A 22,062-nucleotide genomic window follows, 5' to 3' on the forward strand; every position below is an offset into this window, starting at 1 on the left:
TATTAGGGATAGGATTTATAGTTATTTGGAGAGTAAAGAATTGATTGGAGATAGTCAGCATGGTTTTGTGGCGGGTAGGTCGTGCCTTACTAACCTTATTGAGTTTTTTGAGAAAGTGACCAAAGAGGTGGATGGGGGTAAGGCAGTTGACGTGGTATATATGGATTTTAGTAAGGCGTTTGATAAGGTTCACCATGGTAGGCTTCTGCAGAAAATGCAGATGTATGGGATTGAGGGTAATCTAGGAAATTGGATCAGGAATTGGCTAGCAGATAGGAGACAGAGGGTGGTGGTTGATGGTAAATATTCGTCATGGAGTTCAGTTACGAGTGGTGTGCCTCAGGGATCTGTTTTGGGGCCACTGCTGTTTGTAATTTTTATTAATGATTTGGATGAGGGTATATTTGGGTGGATTAGTAAATTTGCTGATGACACCAAAGTCGGAGGTGTGGTAGATTGTGAGGAAGGGTGTCATAGTTTGCAGGGAGACTTAGACAGGTTGCAGAGCTGGGCCGAGAGGTGGCGGATGGAGTTTAATGCAGAGAAGTGTGAGGTAATTCACTTTGGTAGGAATAACAGATGTGTCGAGTATAGGGCTAACGGGAGGACTCTGAATAGTGTGGATGAACAGAGGGATCTAGGTGTATGTGTACATAGATCCCTGAAAGTTGGGAATCAAGTAGATAAGGTTGTTAAGAAGGCATACGGTGTCTTGGCATTTATTGGTAGGGGGATTGAATTTAGGAGTCGCAGCGTCATGTTGCAATTGTACACAACTCTGGTGCGGCCGCACTTGGAGTATTGTGTGCAGTTCTGGTCCCCACATCATAGGAAGGATGTGGAGGCTTTGGAGAGGGTGCAGAGGAGGTTTACCAGGATGTTGCCTGGTATGGAGGGGAGGTCCTATGAGGAGAGACTGAGGGACTTGGGGTTGTTTTCGCTAGAAAGAAGGCGGGTAAAAGGGGATCTTATTGAAACATATAAGATGATTAGAGGTTTAGATAGGGTGGATAGTGATAGCCTTTTTCCTCGGATGGAGAAAGCTAGCACGAGGGGGCATGGCTTTAAATTAAGGGGGGGTAGTTATAGGATGGATGTCAGGGGTAGGTTCTTTACCCAGAGGGTGGTGAGGGATTGGAATGCCCTGCCTGCTGCAGTTGTAAATGCGCCTAGTTTGGGGGTGTTTAAGAGATCCGTGGATAGGTTTATGGATGAAAAGGGATTGGTTTAGGTTAGAGGGTCATTGTTTTTTAACTGGTCGGCGCAACATCGTGGGCCGAAGGGCCTGTTCTGTGCTGTAATGTTCTATGTTCTATGTTCTATTATGATTTCTTCAAATGTTGGTAAAAGAGCTCAACTTGTAGATAATGGGAAGCAATTTAGTGCCTCAGCATTAGCTACCTGGATTCCAAGGCAGTGTTCTAGCAGATTAGTAGGCCGCTAATAGCAAGTCCCAGTGCTGGACCTGAACAGAGGCAATGAGGGAAATTTTATGTCGTCTGTGAAAAAAGATCCAATAAGGTTTTATGTTCGGTAACTATATAAATCTACCATGCACATATTGATGGAAAGTTTTCACATTAAAAACAAACACTAACCCTTTTTTCACAATCTGAGAATACTTGATAGCCTAAACAGGTTACCTCAGCCACTTGTAAACCAATCTGCCTCGCAGTATTTCATTAAGAGACAGTGTAAATTTACAATATTTGAGATTTGAAATTCCACAACCTAGCTAAGAACTCAGTGACAGGTTCGCAAGGAATTCACCCAGTCATACTGAAGCAGTGTCTCTGGAAGAATACAGGGGGCTTTGGGTTATAGTGGTTTTTAACCAAGTCTACAAGCTCATTATAGTTCACTACAGCAACTGACTTCATTAATAAGTGTGTAGAAGGCTATGTGTCAATGAAGCAAATCCGTGTGTTTCCCAATCTGAAACCAGGGATGAACAAGGATATTCGCTGCTTGCTGAAGTCCAGGTCTAAGACGGTCTAGTCTGGTGATCCTGACTTATACAAGAAATCCAGACCTATGGAGATCCATCAAAGATGCCAAAGTCAGTACAGGACCAAGCTAAAGTCCCAGGCTAGCTACACAGATTCCCACTAACTATGGCAAGTTCTGCAAGACATAAGAGGCTATGAGATGAAGTCATGTAGAATCACTGTCACCAATGCACCCTTTCCCAGTGAATTCAACACATTCTGTGCCCATTTTGAGCAAGAGGTCAGCAAGAGCAAACCCTCCACCCTACAAACCTCAGCCAAACCCATATCCAAAGTCACCATTGCAGACGACAGATCAAAAGTCAACCCATGGAAAGTGACTGGCCTGGACGGAGTACTCGGACGAGCGCTCGGATCCTGTCTGGTCCAGCTGGCGGGGGTATTCGCAGGCATCTTTAACCTTTCCTTACTTAAACTGAGGTCCTTACTTGCTTCAAGACAACGACCATCATCCTTGTACCAATTATCATCCGGTGGCCCTAACGTCCATCATTATGAAGTCTTCAAAAGGCTAGTCTTTTGACTCAAATCAATTCCAGCTTCCCAGATTGCCTGGATCTACTACAATTTGCCTATCACCACAACAGGTCCAAAGCAGATGCCATTGCCGTGGCCTGACACTCAACCCTAGAACATCCAGATAACAAAGACACCTCTGTTAGACTCCTATTTATTGACTATAGCTCAGCCTTCAACACCATTATTCCTACAAAGCTCATCTCCAAACTCCATGGCCTGGGGCTTGGCTCCTCCCTCTGCAACTGGATCCTATACTTCCTAACACACAGACCTCAATTGGTAAGGATAGACAACAGTACCTTCTTGACGATCTTCCTCAACACCGGTGGCCCACAAGGTTGTGACCTTAGCTCCTTACAACATCCTTATACATTTACTACTGTGTGGCCAAATTCCTGTCCAACTCGATTTTCAAGTTTGCTGATGACACCATCACAGTGGGTCAAATCTCAAACAATGATGAGAAAGAATATAGGAATGAGATATAGAATCTAGTGAACTGGTGCGACGACAATAGTCTGTCCCTCAATGTCAACAAAACGCAGAAGGTGGTCATTGACTTCAGGAAGTTTAGTGGAGGACATGCCTCTGTCTGTACTAATGGAGATGAAGTGGAAACGGTTGAGAACTTCAAGTTTCTAGATCTCCAGATCACCATCAACCTGCCCTGGTCCCTCTACACCAACACTATAGTTAAGAAAGCCCACAAACACCTCTGCATTCTCAGGAGGCTAAGGAAATTTAGCATGTCTACTACAACACTCACCAACTTTTACAGATACACCATAAAAAGCATTCTTTCTGTTTGTGTCACAGCTTGGTATGGCTCCTGCTCTGACCAAGACCGCAATAAAATACAAAGGGTCGTGAATGAAGCCCAGTCCATCACTCAAACCAGCCTCTGATTCATTGATTCCATCTACACTTCTCGCTGTCTCAGAAAAGCAGCCAGCATAATTAAGGACCCTATGCACCCCAGGCATACTCTCTTCCGCCTTCTTCCATTGGGAAAAAGTTACTGAAGTTTGAGGTCACAAACCAACCAACTCTAGAACAGTTTCTTCCCTGCTCCTATCAAACTTTTCAATAGACCTACCTCATACTATGTTGATCTTTCTCTGCAGCCTAGCTATGACTGTAACACTACATTCTGTACCCTCTCCTTTACTTCTCTATGTACGATATGCTTCTCTGTATAGCACACAAGAAACAATACTTTTCACGATATAAATCAAATCAAATCATTAAAAGTTTTTGAGTCGGGGTACCCAGATAAGTCAGACTTTTTACTCACATTGGAAGTTGGGGCTCCACATGCCATTGACCTTTTTTTCCTGTTTCTTTCAATGTTATTAGCATGGAAGTTATCACTTGGAAGTTATGTGCTCAGTATACTGGACCCAGACTTCTTCCTGGTATCAGTGGGTTCATGTTTCCCAGAATGAGGCATAGTGGCACTTTCTCACCAGAGAAGATTCTTAATTTATGGAGGCTGTCATAGAGGAGAGAAATGGAAAAGAAAAATGTATGCCTCATTGCCAATGTAGTAATTCAGCCGAACAGCAGTTTCCTGTCACCAAGCACTCAATATTTTGTACCAAGAATGAGGCTTCTCCCTGTTAGCCATAGTTCTTATTTCAGGCCTGCAAATGTTTGATATATAGTGAGAGTTGAGAATGACTCGCAGCTAGATTGTTCACCATCTCACCTAGAACACTGGTACAAGTGAAGTAACAAGTTTAAAAGCCCCCACTGAATGCTTCCTTTTGGGTAGGCGTCTGCCTGCTCAATAAGGGAGTTTATTCTCCACAAAGCCCATGGGGAGATCTATCAACAATCCCCCATGGCCTTTGTGCCCATCATAACAGGCCCATTAAATTAAAACCTATAGAATAATAAGGCATTGGTACCATCAGTTATTCACAAGTTTCAGTCCCTTAAATCTTGGTCTTCTAGCTACTTTTAGCTAAGCCCTCGTACTCAAAGCCTTACTCCTGGATAGCTTCCCCTTCCAACAATAGCAATAGTCCATCCTCCTGCTACACATCAGGCTGTGCTGTGCATCAAGGCTGGATATTAAAGGGACATAGTCTTAGAACTGCTTGACATTTATTTGGCCTCACCTACAATATAATCATATTATTGTATTTCAGTTGTTAATATTGTGATAGAAACAAATAGCACATCACCTACTAGGCAAAAATATGTTTTCTCAAGTGTGTATTTGGAGACTGTGGGGAAAAAATTTGATCACTTAGCGCTGCCTTTTGCGCAATCTATGTTTCATTCTTCATTGACGTCAGTGAAGAGAGCTGTGTATGACATGCAGATAGCAGCCCACTTCACTCCTGTGCCTGCAGTATTTCAGCCTGCCCGGTGCTCCCAGCTGTGGCACTGCACAAACCCATTTCCCCACCAGTGTTTCTTTAATTAAATAGAATCAATCCAAGTTAAATCAAATCCTACTACTCAACTATAATAATCATTTGGAGGCTGAATTGATGATCATTTTATGCTAATTGAATTCCTGGTCAGTTTTTAATTCTTCATTCTTTTACAGTCAATTGTTGTTAATTGAATGTGCTTTTGAGTTACTCATTGCCTTGCCTGCTGCTGCAATGAGTTTAATCTTGCAGTCTTTTGATTTAATGTAAAGTTTCTGATTATTTTTAAGAGAAACATTCCCCCACTGTTTTCCATTTTCACATTCATTTCATGAAAAATTGAGCATCCTATTTTTAATTTATTCTTTCACAGGATAAGGGCATCGCCGGTGAGGTGAGCATTTGTTGTGCATGCCTAATTTGCCTTTAGTTGAGTGACTTGCTCGCCAATTTCAGAGGGCAGTTAAGAGTCACCCACTTTCCTGTGAATCTTGGAGTTATTTGTCGGCCAAACCAGATAAGGTGGCAAATTTCCTTTCTGATGTGACATGAGTGAAACTGGGTGGGTTTTTACAACAATCAATGTTAGATGCCACATTCACCGTTACTGAGACTCTGCATTCCAGATTTTATTAACTGAATTAAAACTTCACCAGCTGCTGTGATGGGATTTGAACCCATGGACCCAGAGTATTAACTTCGACCTACTGGATTACTAGCTCAGTGACATTGCCACTGCATCACCAGCGCTAAGTGCTGAGATTCATACATGACAATTTGTTCTTCCTATGTAACCTACTCTGAGAGATGTTAGACCACACTCGTGTGCTTTTAGTGATTTTATTTTCATCCTATCACAATCTCATCAGCAAGAATCTATCCTGGACGGACGTTTCTCTACCCTTTAAATCTAGCATTATGTTGAAAAAGCCTTGCTTTTAGCATAAAAATGAGATTTACTTGGATTCTTGATTAAGAAACTCAGTTGAGAAGCATGAGCACTGTTCAATAAGTGCTGCTAAAATCTTTTGCTAAGGAACTGATTCTTCTTTATTGTTCTTTATTATTGCTCTGAACAACCATCTTTTAAAATTACCTCAGAGAGAAACTTATTGCCTCTTTGCAATAGCAGTGAAAAATAAGACTCAGAAGCACTTCAGCAAAAATTATTTCCCTTGCCATAGAAGTAGCATCTTAGTTTATTGCCAGATTTGAGGAGTGCCAGTGGAATGTACTGCTTTCCAACCTCACAAGCAGGGAGAGAAGATTGTTCTCTTTTTGCATTACATAGTGTGGCAATCTTTGCCTGAGCAATTCCATTAAAAATTCAAGCTCGTAAAGGTTTAGACTAAAGCACCCTGAGAATCCACAGTCTTCGCATGCCTGAGACCAGCTGAAAAATGGTGTAAATATCAACAATTTGCATTTATACAGTGTAGCGCCTTTAACATTGTAAAACATCCCAATATGTTTTACAGGAGTATTTTCAAACTAAATTTGACACTGAACCATTTATGGAGACATTAAGACAAGTGATCAAAAGCCTGGCCACAAAGGTGGTTGTTTGCAGGAGTTATAGACACTCCTCCCCCACTAAATATGTCTCTGGCAGCATGGTGGCACAGTGGGCAGCACGTGGCACAGTGGCTAACACTGCTGTCACACAGCGCCAGGGACCCAGGTTTGATTCCCAGCTTGGATCATTGTCTGTGAGGATTCTGCACATTCTTCCCATGTCTGCATGGGTTCCTTCTGGGTGCTGCACTTTCCTCCCACAATCCAAAAGATGTGCTGGTTAAGTGCATTGCCATACTAAATTCTTCCTCAGTGTACCTAACAGGTACCAGAGTGTGGCGACTAGGGGATTTTCACAGTAACTTCATTGCAATGGAAGCTTACTTGTGATGTTAACACATAAGTTTTAGACTTTAAGGGCCCAACCTCACCATCAAGTTGTGCCCGTTTTCGGGCACAAAAAGTCGGGCACGAGGCACATAGCGCTACCCGTGCTTGCTTCCACACCGGTTCTCCCTTTACCAAGGTCCGAAAATTGCTGTGATCGGGACCACACCTGAAACAGGTGCAGTGGCCAATTAAATGCATTGGCATGCATTTAAACTGACATAATGGGCTGCACACCCAACCTTACAGGCACCTCCCCCTTTACCACCCTTTCACCCATCCAGATTCGGCACGAAACGTACATGCTCTACACAAGTTAGATTTGGGCGCTCCAATTAGTGAGGAGGTAAGTGCCAAGTGAATGATGGCTCTCTCCTTGAGATCAGTTGCGAGGGGGAGGGGAGGTCTGCTGCCACTCTGCCTGAGATCAGTGAGAGGGAAGTGGGGAGGGGGGGGTGTGGTCTGCTGCTACTCTGCCTGTGATCGGTGGGGAGGGTAAGAGGGGTCTGCTGCAACTCTATCTGAGATCGGTGAGGAGGAGGGTTTCGTGATCCATTCGGATGGGGGGGGATAAAGGGGTCAGTAATGTTGTGGGAATGGGGCAATGTCTGTGGGGGTTAGGGGGAGGCATTATCTGACCTGGGAGCGATGTAGAAGGGGAGCTGCATTCTATCATTTTTTTTCTGTGCACGCACAGTTTGAGGTGCCGATCAGAGCTGCAGGATTTCGGATGCTTTAAGCCCTGCCCACAGGCTTCTGTAGCGTGATTCAGAATTGCTGATTTCTTTTCAGGCTGAGTGCTTTTTGAGGCATCTGAGAAGGGGTCTAAAGGTCGGATCTGAAACACTTCCAGTTTCAAGTCTGCCCAGCACTTACATTTAAAATGATAAAATAGGGCCCTAAGTGTCAGTATTTTTAAAGAATCAGCTTAATTTTCAATGTCTTTAATTATTCTCTGTTTATTGTGTTAGTAAAAATCAAACCTTTGGGGGCACGGTGGTGCAGTGATTAGCACTACTGCCTCACAGCACCAGGGATCCAAGTTCAATTCCAGACATGGGTCACTGTGTGGAGTTTGCACTTTCTTCCCATGTTCTGCATGGGTTTCCTTCTGGTGCTCCAGATTCTTCCCAAAGTCCAAAGATTTGCAAGTTAGATTGATTGGCCATGCTAAATTGCCCCTTCGTGTCGGGGGATTAGCAGGCTAAAGGAGGGTTATGGGAATTGGGCTTGGTTGGGATTGTGGTTGGTACAGACTCAATGAGCCAAATAGCCTCCTTCTGTAAGGATTCTATGATTCTTTATCTCTAGAAGCAACCACAGTTTATAAAGGTCCAATCCAAGAAGAAGTTAAGAGTCCAGATGTGGATCTGGTGATTCTGCCCATATCCCAGTTTCTCAAAGTCTGAAGGCCTTGTTTATTTAAGACATATTGGCAATAATTCAAATTTGCAGCCATTTTTATGTCAAGTAGCTTTTATGTCAATTTGGCTATTTTATACTGCTCACCTGAGATTAACTCTGTCAAAGTTCCCCATCAAATATGTGAGCTTTCTTTAACAATGCAATATCAAAGGATGTTCAATTTGGTAAAGATAAGGCATATTCTATGAACATACATAATGTTTGTAACCATTCTCTGGTAGATTTGGATCACAAATTGGCAAAGATGACTCTGAGTGAGAAACCCTTTTTTTTATTCATTTGTGGGACATGGGCATTGCTGGCTGGCCAGCATTTATTGCCCATCCCTAGTCGCCCCAGGACAGTTGAGAGTCAACCACATTATTGTGACTCTGGAGGAACATATACACCACACTGTGTAAGAATGGCAGATTTCCTTCCCTGAAGGACATCAATGAAACTGATGGGTTTTTCCAACAATTAACAATGGTTTCAAGGTCATCAGTAGATTCTTAATTCTAGATATTTTGTATTGAATTCAAATTCCACCATCTGCCATGGCAGGATTTGAACCAGGTCCCCAGAACATTAGCTGAGTTTCTGGATTAATAGTGCAGCAATAATACCACTAGACTATCCCCTCCATTATACTATATCACAGTGGCTTCATTGTCCTATGCATACATAGCTCCTTAAATGTAACAAAACATTCCAAGGTACTTCATGGGAGAATTGTAAAACAAAGTCTGACAAGCTACATAAGGAGCTATTAGGTTAGATCACTGAAAGCTTGGTCAAAGAGATTTTTTAAGAAATGTATTAGAAGAGGAAAGTGAGGTGGAGGGGTCAAGAGATGTAGGTAGGGTATGCCAAAGCTGAGAAATGAGGCAACTGAAGGAACGGCCACCGATTAAATGGAATGATTAATATTGGAGATGGACCAGAGTTTGAGGAGCACATAGATTTCAGGAAGTTTTGACACTGAAGCCAGACACACTATTTAATAGCTATTAAACTTTTCATATCTCATAGATGAAGGAGATCAAAAGTCAATCTTCACTCAGCTTTAGATTTTATTGTGAAATGCATAGCTCCTAACTCTATAATCACCTCCAGTGCCAGTGTTTTTCTTCATACCCTTTTGAACAAACAATGAACTTTTTCAAGGAGCAGCTACTGCGAGTCTGTGATAGGTATGTCCCTGTCAGGCAAGGTGGAATTGGTAAGGCTAGGGAACCGTGGTGCACCAAAAAAGTTGATTCGTTGGTTAAAAAGAAAAAGGAGGCTTATGTTCGGATGAGACGTGAGCACTCGGATAGTGCACTAGAGAGCTTTAGATTGGCTAGGAGGGAGTTGAAGAGCAAGCTAAGAAGGGCTAAAAGAGGACATGAGAAGACTTTGGCTGATAGGGTTAAGGAGAATCCTAAGGCGTTCTATAGGTATGTCAAGAACAGAAGGTTGGTTAGGGCAAGGTTAGGGCCAGTTATAGACGGCAGAGGGAAGTTATGTGTGGAACCGGAGGAGATTGGTGAAGCATTGAACCAATATTTCTCTTCGGTGTTCACGCAGGGGGACATGGATATAGCTGAGGAGGACACTGGGTTGCAGGGGAGTAGAATTGACAGTGTTACAGTTGATAAGGAGGATGTGCTGGATATTCTGGAGGGTCTGAAAATAGATAAGTCCCCTGGTCCGGATGGGATTTACCCCAGGATTCTCTGGGAGGCAAGAGAAGTGATTGCAGAGCCTCTGGCTCTGATCTTCAGGTCGTCGTTGGCCTCTGGTATAGTACCAGATGATTGGAGGTTAGCGAATGTTGTCCCATTGTTTAAGAAGGGGAACAGAGACTTCCCCGGGAATTATAGACCGGTGAGTCTTACTTCTGTTGTGGGCAAGGTTTTGGAAAAAATTATTAGGGATAGGATTTATAGTTATTTGGAGAGTAATGAGTTGATTGGAGATAGTCAGCATGGTTTTGTGGCGGGTAGGTCGTGCCTTACTAACCTTATTGAGTTTTTTGAGAAAGTGACCAAAGAGGTGGATGGGGGTAAGGCAGTGGACGTGGTGTATATGGATTTTAGTAAGGCGTTTGATAAGGTTCACCATGGTAGGCTTCTGCACAAAATGCAGATGTATGGGATTGGGGGTGATCTAGGGAACTGGATTAGGAATTGGCTAGCGGATTGGAGACAGAGGGTAGTGGTTGACGGTAAATATTCATCATGGAGTTCGGTTACAAGTGGTGTGCCTCAGGGATCTGTGTTGGGGCCACTGCTGTTTGTGATTTTTATTAATGATCTGGATGAGGGTATAGTTGGGTGGATCAGTAAGTTTGCTGATGACACCAAAGTCGGAGGTGTGGTAGATAGTGAGGAAGGGTGTCATAGTTTGCAGGAAGACTTAGACAGGTTGCAGAGCTGGGCCGAGAGGTGGCGGATGGAGTTTAATGCAGAGAAATGTGAGGTAATTCACTTTGGTAGGAATAACAGATGTGTTGAGTATAGGGCTAACGGGAAGACTTTGAATAGTGTGGAGGAGCAGAGGGATCTAGGTGTATGTGTACATAGATCCCTGAAAGTTGGGAATCAAGTAGATAAGGTTGTTAAGAAGGCATACAGTGTCTTGGCGTTTATTGGTAGGGGGATTGAATTTAGGAGTCGTAGCGTTATGTTGCAACTGTACACAACTCTGGTGCGGCCGCACTTGAAGTATTGTGTGCAGTTCTGGTCCCCACATTACAGGAAGGATGTGGAGGCTTTGGAGAGGGTGCAGAGGAGGTTTATCAGGATGTTGCCTGGTATGGAGGGGAGATCCTATGAGGAGAGGCTGAGGGATTTGGGGTTGTTTTCGCTGGAAAGAAGGCGGCTAAGAGGGGATCTTATTGAAACATATAAGATGATTAGAGGTTTAGATAGGGTGGATAGTGATAGCCTTTTTCCTCTGATGGAAAAATCTAGCACGAGGGGGCATGGCTTTAAACTAAGGGGGGGTAGTTATAGGACAGATGTCAGGGGTAGGTTCTTTACCCAGAGGGTGGTGAGGGATTGGAATGCCCTGCCTGCTGCAGTTGTAAATGCGCCTAGTTTGGGGGCATTTAAGAGGTCTGTGGACAGGTTTATGGACGAGAAGGGATTGGTTTAGGTTAGTGGGTCATTGTTGTTTTTTTTTTAACTGGTCGGCGCAACATCGTGGGCCGAAGGGCCTGTTCTGCGCTGTAATGTTCTATGTTCTATGTTTAAGATCAACACCTTAAAGGGAGTACTGTCATTAAACTGAAGGGAAACTTATCAAATTTAAATAACATTTTAGGGGAGATGATGCATTCCAGCCCCTTTTAAAGTGGTCACATGAAGTCCTAGAGTGGGCCTTGAACCTTGGCCCTTCCAGCCCTGAGACCATTGAGCTACCATTGAGCTACTTGGACTTGAAAGACTGTTACTGTATGTGGTTCACAGGTGGCCCCCATCCAGGTATTAACCAAGGCTGAGTTAACGTAGTTTCTGAGATCAGATGAGATCGGGTACTTTCAGACTAAAATGGCCCTCAGCTGCTTCACTTTTTACACTTTTTGTAACCTCTAAACAAATTACCCGATGATTCACCCCTTTTCAAGGGGCCTTATAATTCTATTGTGACAAAATTAAAATTTTGATGGGAACTTGTCAAATCAAAGTGTCCCTTCATATCCTTTTGAACAAACTAAAAGCAAATGAACTAATTAAGAATGCTGAATAGGCTTGGGAGTGAATGGTCTGCTCCTGTTCCCATGTTGTTCCAGCCGGAGCTTCATTTTAACACAGTGATGGTGTGAGGAGGAACATCAGAACATAAGAACGTAAGAAATAGGAGCAGGAGTAGGCCATCTAGCCCTTTAAGCCTGCCCCACCATTCAACAAGATCATGGCTGATCTGAAGTGGATCAGTTCCACTTTCCCGCTTTCTCCCCATAACCCTTATGTGGTAAGTTAGCAAGCACCTTTGGAGAAACAGGAGGCAAACATTCAGCAGAACAGCAGTAAAGTAAAATAAAGTTTATTTATCAGTCACGAGTAATCTTACGTTCACATTGCAATGTCTTTACTGTGAAAATCTCCTAGTCGCTACACTCCGGTGACGCTTCAGGTACACAGAAGGAGAATTTAGCATGGCCTATTCACGTATCTTTGGACTGTGGGAAGAAACCAGAGCACTTGAAAGAAACCCACACAGACGCAGGGAGAATGTGCAAACTTCACACAGACAGTGACCCCAGCCAGGAATGTAACCCGGGTCCCTGGTGCTGTGAGGCAGCGGTGCTAACCAGTGTGCCACCGTGCCACCCTGGTATTGATGTAATACTATTGATGATAATATAATATTGATGAAATAAAGACGAGGATCTATGCTCAAGAGATTGGAATCTAGAGAGAGAACTCACTCTTGAAAAAAGCGTCTCTCTTTCCGAGTGCTGTGCACTGAATAAAAACATGATTTATAGTTCTTTTGATGCAAGCTGGGAAAGATAAGCACCGTGGCTTGACAGATATATTTCACCAACGTCAGAGCAAAACCTGATTCAATCATATTTGGGTTTTTTTCCGAACGGTTATTTATTTTTTTGCTTTCAAGTCAAGAGCAAATCAAACCAATCAGCAACCTTGGCTTTTTTTTTTGAAATGCATCAGTCAAAAGATCACCGAAATAAAATTTAAAAGATAATTTTTAAGAAGAAGAATCACCAGCGGAAAATAATTGATGAAGTCTTCTCGAAGATAATGCTATTTTCTATCATTTTCAAAACAGATAAAGGGACCCTCAACTGTCTCGTTAGATATAAATTAGATTGGCTTGTGCTATGTTATTTTGTGTGCAGACAAGACAAATTGAAGGAAAAATGAAGATGACTAGATAAGATTTGTCCCTCTGAAATTGTTCTACTTGAACCTCTCACTGCATTGCCCACTTCCAGAATGACTAATTCCTTACATAGATAAACCTAAAGACAGTCATACATCATCTAAGATTAGGAATTACTTCTGATAATATTAACACGTGTGCTTGATACTTTCAAGGTGAATTTTAGCCCGCATTCACCATTGGAGAGAATGGCTGTGCAGGCGGAAAATATGGAGAGAGTTGGGAAACCTGAATCTCACCAGCAAGATTTTCCACACCCCTCATGGCAAGGTTTATGCCCATTGAGGACAAGAACTTCATTTTGGTGTCTTTGAGTATATTTCAATGTAATTACCCACCCCCACCCCCGATATGAAACCCCCCCCTCACTGAATATTCAAACACATTGGTGAGGTTTACAAGATATGATTCAATCAAGGGGTACCCCCAGGTGCGGAAATATAATACAGCCCCCTGAGGGGAGAGGGACATGCCTGGGCAGTGCCCTGCACAGACTGTCACTACTAGGCTGCTTCTGCGGTGGAGGGTGGCGAGGGGGGAAAGATTTGAACTTCGGTTTTGATCGGGGCACCCTTTAAGAATGGCACCCGATCTCTGTGGAGACGGCCTTGCCAGCTCTATCGGGGCCCACTGGTCAGAGTGACAGCCATGCCCACCCATTTTTGTTCTTCAGTGAGCTGAAGGTCAGGACTAAAACCCAAGCAGTGCAGCTGGAGAGTTACTGTGCTGGTTTTCAGTCAGAGCCTGACGCTTCAAAAAAAATGAGAAAATTCCACCCTATTGTTAAAATAATGGAATGGGGTGGGTCAAAAAAGCTGAAGATGCATTGATATGATAATATGATAGTAATTCTAGGAACCAGTTGCTATATATTAGTCTCCCTCCCAGTGATTGGTAAATGGAGGGTAAAGATAAAATATAGGGCTGTAACGTCTGAGCCCCAAGATGTTGATTCAGGGGAGTACTCCAATGATACACCAGGGAACTGGGAAATGCAAACTTCCCTTGGGCAATTTTGCTGCACTCGGAACAATTTGAAAATGCAATTTAAATCACAAACTTTGGATGATTCTGATACTTACTAAGCAAAAGATAAAGGAATGAAAAGCTGATTTAGCTCCCGGGTAACTACTGGACAGACCCAAACTGACCCCCGACAGGACTAACCGCACATTCCCAAACATCCTGGGGACTCTCAGATTAACCGAATCATAGGGCTTTCCACCTCTCCAGGACTTCTCAAAACCCCCGAGTCTACCACCATCCCCCTCAAAGATTGGCCCGTCCCAATCACCCCACCCATCCCCCACCCCACCGCTGCTGATTCTCCCCTTCCCCAACTTATTGTGGCAATGGGGGAGCATTTTAGTGATAGTGACCACAACACAGTATGGCTCAAGTTTTTTCAGGTCAAGGAGAAAGATGGTCCACAAAAGACAGCTTTAGATTAGGGGAAAGAAGATTTCATTAAAATAAGGCAGTATCTTGCCAAAATTGACTGAGAACAGCTCCTTGCAAAAAAATCTACAGCGAAGCAGTAAAGAGTGTTCAAAAAAGAAAATGGGGAAAATACAGGTCCAACATGTTCCCTATGGTGGGAAATGTAGGAGCAATAAGTTCGGGGAACCCTGGATGTCTGGGACATTTCAGGGCTGGATAACCGGAGTTGAGGGGGTTGAACTATGAGGAGAGGCTGAATAAACTAGGCTTGTATTCGTTAGAGTTTAGAAGAATGAGGGGCGATCTCATTGAGACATATAAGATGATGAATGGGATGGATATGATAGAGGTGGAGAGACTCTTCCCGCTCAGAAAGGACAGTAGAACTAGAGGGCACAGCCTCAAGATAAAGGGGGGGCGGTTTAGAATGGAGTTGAGGAGGAATTTCTTCACTCAAAGGGTGGTGAATCTCTGGAATTCTCTGCCCGTTGAAGTGGTGGAGGCTGCCTCGCTAAATATATTTAAGGCACGGGTTGATAGGTTTTTGATAGGCAAGAGGATTAAGGGTTATGGGGAGAGGGCAGGAAAGTGGAACTGAGCCATGACAGATCAGCCATGATCTTATTGAATGGCGGGGCAGGCTCAAAGGGCTAGATGGCCTACTCCTGCTCCTATTTCTTATGTTCTTATAAGAAAGAAGAGGAAGGCTTTTAGCAAGTCCAAAAGGAACAATTCAACTGCAGCCCTCAAGGAATATAGGAAGGGCAAGAGGAAACTTGAGAAAGCAATCAGAAGAGCAAAAATAAGGCACGAAAAAGAACTTGCGAACAAGATTAGGGAGAATCCTAAGATATTTTATAAAAACATTATGGAGCAGAAGTTAACCAGGGTAAAAGTAGAGACCAAGAGAGAAATATGTGTGTGAAATTGCAGGACATTAGAAGAGTATTAAGTGAATACTTCTCATTGGTCTTCACTCAGAAAAAAGAGAATATAGTTACAAAATTCAGGAAAAGGGACTATGAGGATCTTGAACAGTTTGACATAGGAAATGAGGATGTATTGGAGGCTTTGACTAGTGAGTCTGACATTAGTGGTAGGGTAACTATTGGAGACATTTCTGAGGAGAGAGAATTAATCTCCACTTGGAAAGGCATGGGCTGCCAAGGGGTAGCCGGCATGGCTTTGTCAGGGGGAGGTCATGCCTAACAAATTTGATAAAATTTTTTGAAAAGTATGTGGATGAGGAAAGGACAGTTGATGTAGTTTATATGGATTTTAGCAAAGCCTTTGACAAGGTCCCACATAGGGGATTGATTCAGAAGGTTGAAGCATATGGAATTCAGGGAAACTTGGCAAAATGGATCTGAAACTGGCTTACTAATGGGAGACAAAGTGTGGTGATCGAAGGCTGTTTGAGTGACTGAAGGCCAGTGTCCAGTGACTAATCACTAAGTTCTGTGCTGGGCCCGTTATTGTTTGTTATATACTAAATGATATAGATGATAATGTTGGGGGAATGATAAGTAAGGTACAGATGGCACTAAAATTGGTAGGGTGGTTAATAGTGAAGAAGATTATTGTAGATTACAGGAAGATATTACTGTGTTGGTCAAATGGACAAAACAGTGGTAGATGGTAGTCAACCCTGATAAGTGTGAGATGATGCACTTTGGAAGAAGTAGAATGGCAAGACACTAGGAAGCTCAAAGGAACGGATGGATCTTGGGATACTTATTCACAGATCGTTGAAGATGGCAGAGCAGGTGAGTAGGGTAGTTTAGAAGGCATATGGAACACTTGCTTGAATTAGTCATGGCATATGGGATAAGCAAAGAGGTAATGTTGGAGCTGTACAGAACGTTGGTTAGGCCACAGCCAGAGTACTGTGTGCAATTCTGGTCACCTTACTATCAGAAGGATGTGATTGCACCGGAGGGAGGACAGAGAAGATTCACCAAGATGTTGCCTAGGATGAAGCATCTGAGCTATAAGGTGAGACTGGATAGATTTGGATTGTTTTCTCTAGAGCAGAGGAGGGGGAACATAATTGAGGTGTATAGAATTACGAGAGGTATAGACAGGGTGCATAGAAATCAGTTGTTCCCCTTAGCTGAGGGCTCAATCCCGAGGAGGCATAGTTTTCGGGTGAGGGACAGATGTTTCAGAGGAGATTTGAGAAAAACAAACTTCACTCAGAGAGTGGTGGGAATCTGGAGTGCACTGCCTGGGAAGGTAGTGGAGGCCGGAAACTTCACAGCCTTTAAAAAGTATTTGGATGAGCACATGAAACATCATAACATTCAAGGATATAGGGCAAGTACTGGAAAATGGGATTAGTGTAACTTCAGCAGTAGTTATTGTCAGTGCAGAATCGATGGGCCAAAGGGGCCCTGCTTCATTACACAACTCTATAACTGCCTCCCTACTCCGAGTACCTGACTCCCTCCACCTTCTGGAATGACTGGCCAACATCGCCCTAATTGGCTTAACCTCCAACTCCTACTGGTTGACATCCACCAGACTGGCTGACGCACAGCCCCATCCCACCCCCCCCCACCCACTCTCCAGCTGGCTGACACCGACACCCAATTAGCCAACATCATCCACCACCATCTAAACTATCCTACCTCCAACTGGCTGACACTCATCTCATTCCAAACCCCCATCACCAATTAACCCACGTCCCCAACCTCCTATATTTACTTCCCGACTACCCATCAGCCCCATCCCCTTACACGACCCCAAACAGTCGACGCCAATGACATAAAATGGGGAGGGGGGTTGGGAATGGCCTCCTTGCTTCAGTGCTCGACTGAAGGCTTCAAGAGCTTGCTGCGCTATACAAGTCTGACCTGGCTTGGGTTGATAGGATGAAGTAGGAGCAGAATGGCAATCCGACTGCAGCTGCAAGGAGATCCCAAGCTGCTGTCGATATTTAATATACTACGTAAATTAAATTTGAAATTTGCTGGTTGATAGTTTCTTTGCAATATCGGTCAGAGACCTGGGAGGCAGAAACCTAAGGTTCTACCACTGATGGGAGAGTTTAATTAGAGGATGGTATGTTTACAGAGCATTTCCTTCTATAAATGTGGACATTAAAAATTTATAATGGAAAAAATTGACACCAAGTGGTGCAGACCCAAGTGTTACATTGGTATTCCTTTCTCTATACATGGATTGTCAAAAGCAAACTGGTGTTCATACTCTTCCAAAAGCAGAGAAGTTTTATTATGTTTACATTTTTACAGGAAGCGAATAGCCTCGACTTCGATATGCTTGACCGTCAAGGATACTGTTGTGCTGTATGTCACCGTGGACACCAATACTGCCAACGAGTTTGTGAACCGTTAGGTGGCTACATGCCGTATCCTTACTACTATCGAGGTTGCCGTGTCATCTGTCGCACTATCATGCCGTGCACCTGGTGGGTTCAGCGCATGCTCGGGTTGGTATAAGAGGCATGTGGCATAAGAGACTAGAGTGTATATCCCAGGCTCATTAATTGTCCCTCCCTCAAAATGCCCAGTCTTTGTATCCAGTCAGTGACAATTTTAAAATTGTCAGTTAATGGCTCTGTTGGAATAAGGAATTCAAACATTCCACTTTCCTCTAAGAGCACTGTAAGAAAGATCACACACTTCACCTTCTGAGCATCATTCTAGTCATCTTCTGTAAAAATGAACGTTTCATTAACTGCGCGGGAGTGTGTTTATGGCTCACAGCCTGTGTTCGTTAGTGAACCCCAAGCCTGTGGCTCTAATTTACTATCAAACGCCAAATATTCTGAGCCAGGAGGAAATCTGTTCTCTATTTCAGGATTTTGCTTTTAACATTGACTTTTGGGCAGTTACCAGTATTCAAGTAAGGGAATACATTAAACTACATGCCAGAGGGAAAAAAGCTAATTTCTCAAATGCACAAAGTCAACCAGTCTTCTTGAGAACCACAAACTCCACATAAGACATAATAAACAACTACACCCACACAACTGAAAGTATCGGGTACATTTTCTTTTAAATATTAAACTTTGTAAGCATTAATCATATGATTTTTTATGATGCCCACATAAAGCTTCTATTTACTCAGCAGGGCACAAGTTGCAAAGAATTTCTGTACTTCATCATAGTTTGAAAGTGGAAAGTTATCTCTTCTGCCATTCATGGTGTTATCTTTTAGTATCCCCTTGCTCTGCTTAAGAAATCCACTTCCGCTTCATTGTAAATTTATTGCATATGTAATCTGAAGTTCCATACTGCAAGCATTTTAATCCATTATTATAGTTTTTACACATTATATGTAGGTCAATTATTGTAGGAATGTATTGTATTTAGGCTGGGATTTTTTTCCACAAAATTAATAAATGTATCTTGTGATAATAAATGAGACTACATTTAATTTCCGTCATCCTCTCGTATGTTTTGTCATGCTTCATATCTCACACACAAATTAATGTTCTTCTATGAGAGAGGGGGAAAGTCGATCATTGCCAATGTGAAGAGAAATGTCCTTCATCTGACCTCTAATTGACATGCTAAAAGCAATTAGTCTCTAATTGGCCCAGAAGAGTTGCAATTATGCTATTAGGCAATGATGTTTACAGACTAAAATATGCATACCTGTGCTTTAGTAAAAGAATCTATATTATTTGTAGGGTAACTTTAACATAGCCAATCCAATGAGACAGGATCTAACCATATTCTATCCCGCCTGATTTTACTATGCATGAAAAGTAAAATCCTCTGTGAATGACCTTGGAGGACAGCCATTTGCAATTACTAAACAAAAAGTGGGTTTCATGAAAACAACTGATACTTAAAAAAATACTTCAGCCTATTATGTTGATTTGCAGTCTATTGCACTTAAAATCACCTGTCATACAGGATTCAATAGGAACAAGCAAGCATTATGCAAGCTATTTATTCAACCCACCCCAATCACCTACAAATCTAAATTAAATACACCAAATGTGCGCATGGTGATATTTTCACATTCACTGCAGGTAATCAAAGTGAAAGAAAGACTGAATTAGCGACAAATAGGGCAAAACCAAGTCAGTGATTTTGAAAAAACCAGTGGAGCGTATACCAAGCAAGCATGCGACTTGCACGATAACAGTGCTGAGACAAGGGTAGCGCTTCATGGATAACTAAACAGACCCAATTTTTAAATAAGTGTGATTATTCTTTTAATTGGATCCTTGGGGAAATAGGAAAATTCTGAAGCAGCACAGTAACATTTGCCACAGCCCTGAAACTGGACTGAAAGAAGATACATTATTGTTACCGAAGGCCCAACTTCACAATACAAACATGGTTTACAGGGCAGTGAGAGTGCAGCGAGTACCCATGCATTGTGCCTGCGGCAGCATTTGAAAGTGCAATCAGTTCAGCTCTCCTTATTGATGAAGAATTAAAAGCCATTATATTTCTACTGTAGAATGTACTCATGAGTTGAAATGGATTAAAACTGGATAAGCCATCCTGATTTCTAAAGCACTGTAATTGCTGTCTTTGTTGGAACCAGATATGATTGAAGTTGCATATGCACTCAGTATATATGAAAGGCAATATGGTCTCAAATCCCTAGATGAGTCATTTTTGACAGAATTTCATCGTTTCAAGCCAGACTGTGTTAAGAACATAATTGAATTGGTCCTGTGTAAAATCAGAGCTTTTTATAGCAAATGGGTATCCAATTTTTCTTGCGCCCAGAAGTTAGCATATCTTTCAAGATGCAAAGAACATGCTCTGTCTCTCATTCAGCACTAGTAACATCCATTGAACACCAAGAAGAAATCAAAATGCTGGCAATTTAGGATAGAATTTTGGGTTTTAGTTTGGGATTTTCACTTTGAGGTCAAATGGGGGTTCCGGGGTGGGGAGGCTGTGGGTCTAACACACACATGCACTGTGTGGGAAACGGTCATCTGACCAATTAGTGGCTAGAGGGCAGGTTCACAATTCATTTAAAGATGGCAAGTGGACTTGCAAAGCTAGAGGATCATTAGGAGAGCCTCCAGCTTCGAAGAAGATGAAGCCTACAGTCAAGTGGTGACCTCCATTTTGAAACTTTTAAAGAATGAATATAAACAACAGCCAGGCCACCATCGTGGCGGGGGAGAATCCTCCACAGTATAGCCTTTGGACAAGGTGCGCCTGGTTTGCTTCCCCTACACCCCCCCCTCCCGGTCTATCAGATGGCTGAGTCCAGCAGTTAGTTCAGTCCCCACTGCCTCAAAGAAATGGTCAGGGTTAGGGTGGGGTGAATGGAACTGGTAAGCAGGCACACCAGTTAGCAGTGCAAATCTTTGCAGACACCCACATCCACACACACTTACATCGGGGCCTAAAAATCCTACCCTTTCCATGGCTTGTCCCAAAGGAATTCAAAGCATCTGCATCCTGATTAAAAATTCCTGGATTTGTGATGTTTTGTTCCAGTGACATTCATGTCACATTCTGACTTGCTTTGATTGGTTCATCCCCTTTTTGCTCGCCATAAATTAACACACCTTCTCCCCCCAATTCATCATGGTTTGCAAATATTGTAAGGGTCTCATATTCATGCTCGACTGCGATACTTGGGATCTTTGCTGCATTTAGATTTTAAAAACTTACAATAGACACATTATTCAACAAAGGGAATTGAGTGGGATGGCACAGTGGTTAGCACTGCTGCCACACAGCACCAGGTACCCAGGTTTGATTTCTTGGTTACTATCTGTGTAGAGTTTGCACAATCTCCCTGTGTCTGTGTGGGTTTCTTCCTGGTGCTCTGGTTTCCTCCCACAGTCTAAATATGTGCAGGTTAGGTGGATTGGTTATGCTAAATTGCCCCTCAGTGTCAGGTAGACTCGCCAGAGTAAATGCATGGGGTTCTGGGGATAGGGTCTAGGTGGGCTTGTAGTCAGTGCAGACTCGATGGGCCAAATGGCCTCCTTCTGCACTACAGGGATCTGTGATTCTTTGATCCTATGCATTGGTGTGATGGATATCACAGCTACTTTAATTCACAGCCTTCTTGTATAACATCAATATACTTAATGTATACTTTGTGAGGAGCCAAACTCATTTACACTTTATGGTATCGCAAAGATGTTTTACAGTTATTTCAAAACTGTAAAAGTGTTGCAATGCAGGGTTTAAAAAATGTTGTAATGTGCAAGAATAGTTTTATATATCCCACACAATTTAATGTACCAAGGTAGTTTCATAGCGGAAATGTGTTTCCCCACACTCTCTATCTCCAGGGGATATTGAAGAATGGATATGTTCACCAAAGCCTTTAAATCTTTTAATGAATAAAAATCATCCTAGTTCTATGATTGGTCAAGCAAACTTTGTAACTCCGGGTTTGCAAATGGTTTGGTAGGAGACAATGAAAAGCTATTTCTGTCTTGAGAGCAGCAAATCTGAACTTTTTTATTAATTTGTGGGAGCTGGACATCACTGGCTGGCCAGCATTTATTGCCCATCCCTAGTGGGCAGTTGGGAGTCAACACA

At 42.8% G+C, this 22,062-nt stretch overlaps 1 protein-coding gene across 2 annotated transcripts in view; it reads left to right on the top strand.

Moving 5' to 3' along the window:
• The window catches only part of tnmd (tenomodulin), a 152,232-nt gene extending 133,295 nt beyond the window's left edge, over nucleotides 1-18,937 (top strand). For both annotated transcript variants that reach the window (XM_080188248.1, XM_080188249.1), the window contains one exon: nucleotides 17,809-18,937. In XM_080188248.1, the coding sequence (XP_080044374.1) occupies nucleotides 17,809-18,015 (207 nt within the window). In that variant the 3' untranslated portion in view covers nucleotides 18,016-18,937. The remainder of the gene's footprint in view (nucleotides 1-17,808) is intronic.
• The last annotated feature ends 3,125 nt before the right edge of the window (nucleotides 18,938-22,062 follow it).

Source organism: Carcharhinus amblyrhynchos, chromosome 4 (genome assembly GCF_965287045.1).
Source record: "Carcharhinus amblyrhynchos chromosome 4, sCarAmb.v2.hapA, whole genome shotgun sequence".
Classification (NCBI taxonomy): domain Eukaryota; kingdom Metazoa; phylum Chordata; class Chondrichthyes; order Carcharhiniformes; family Carcharhinidae; genus Carcharhinus; species Carcharhinus amblyrhynchos.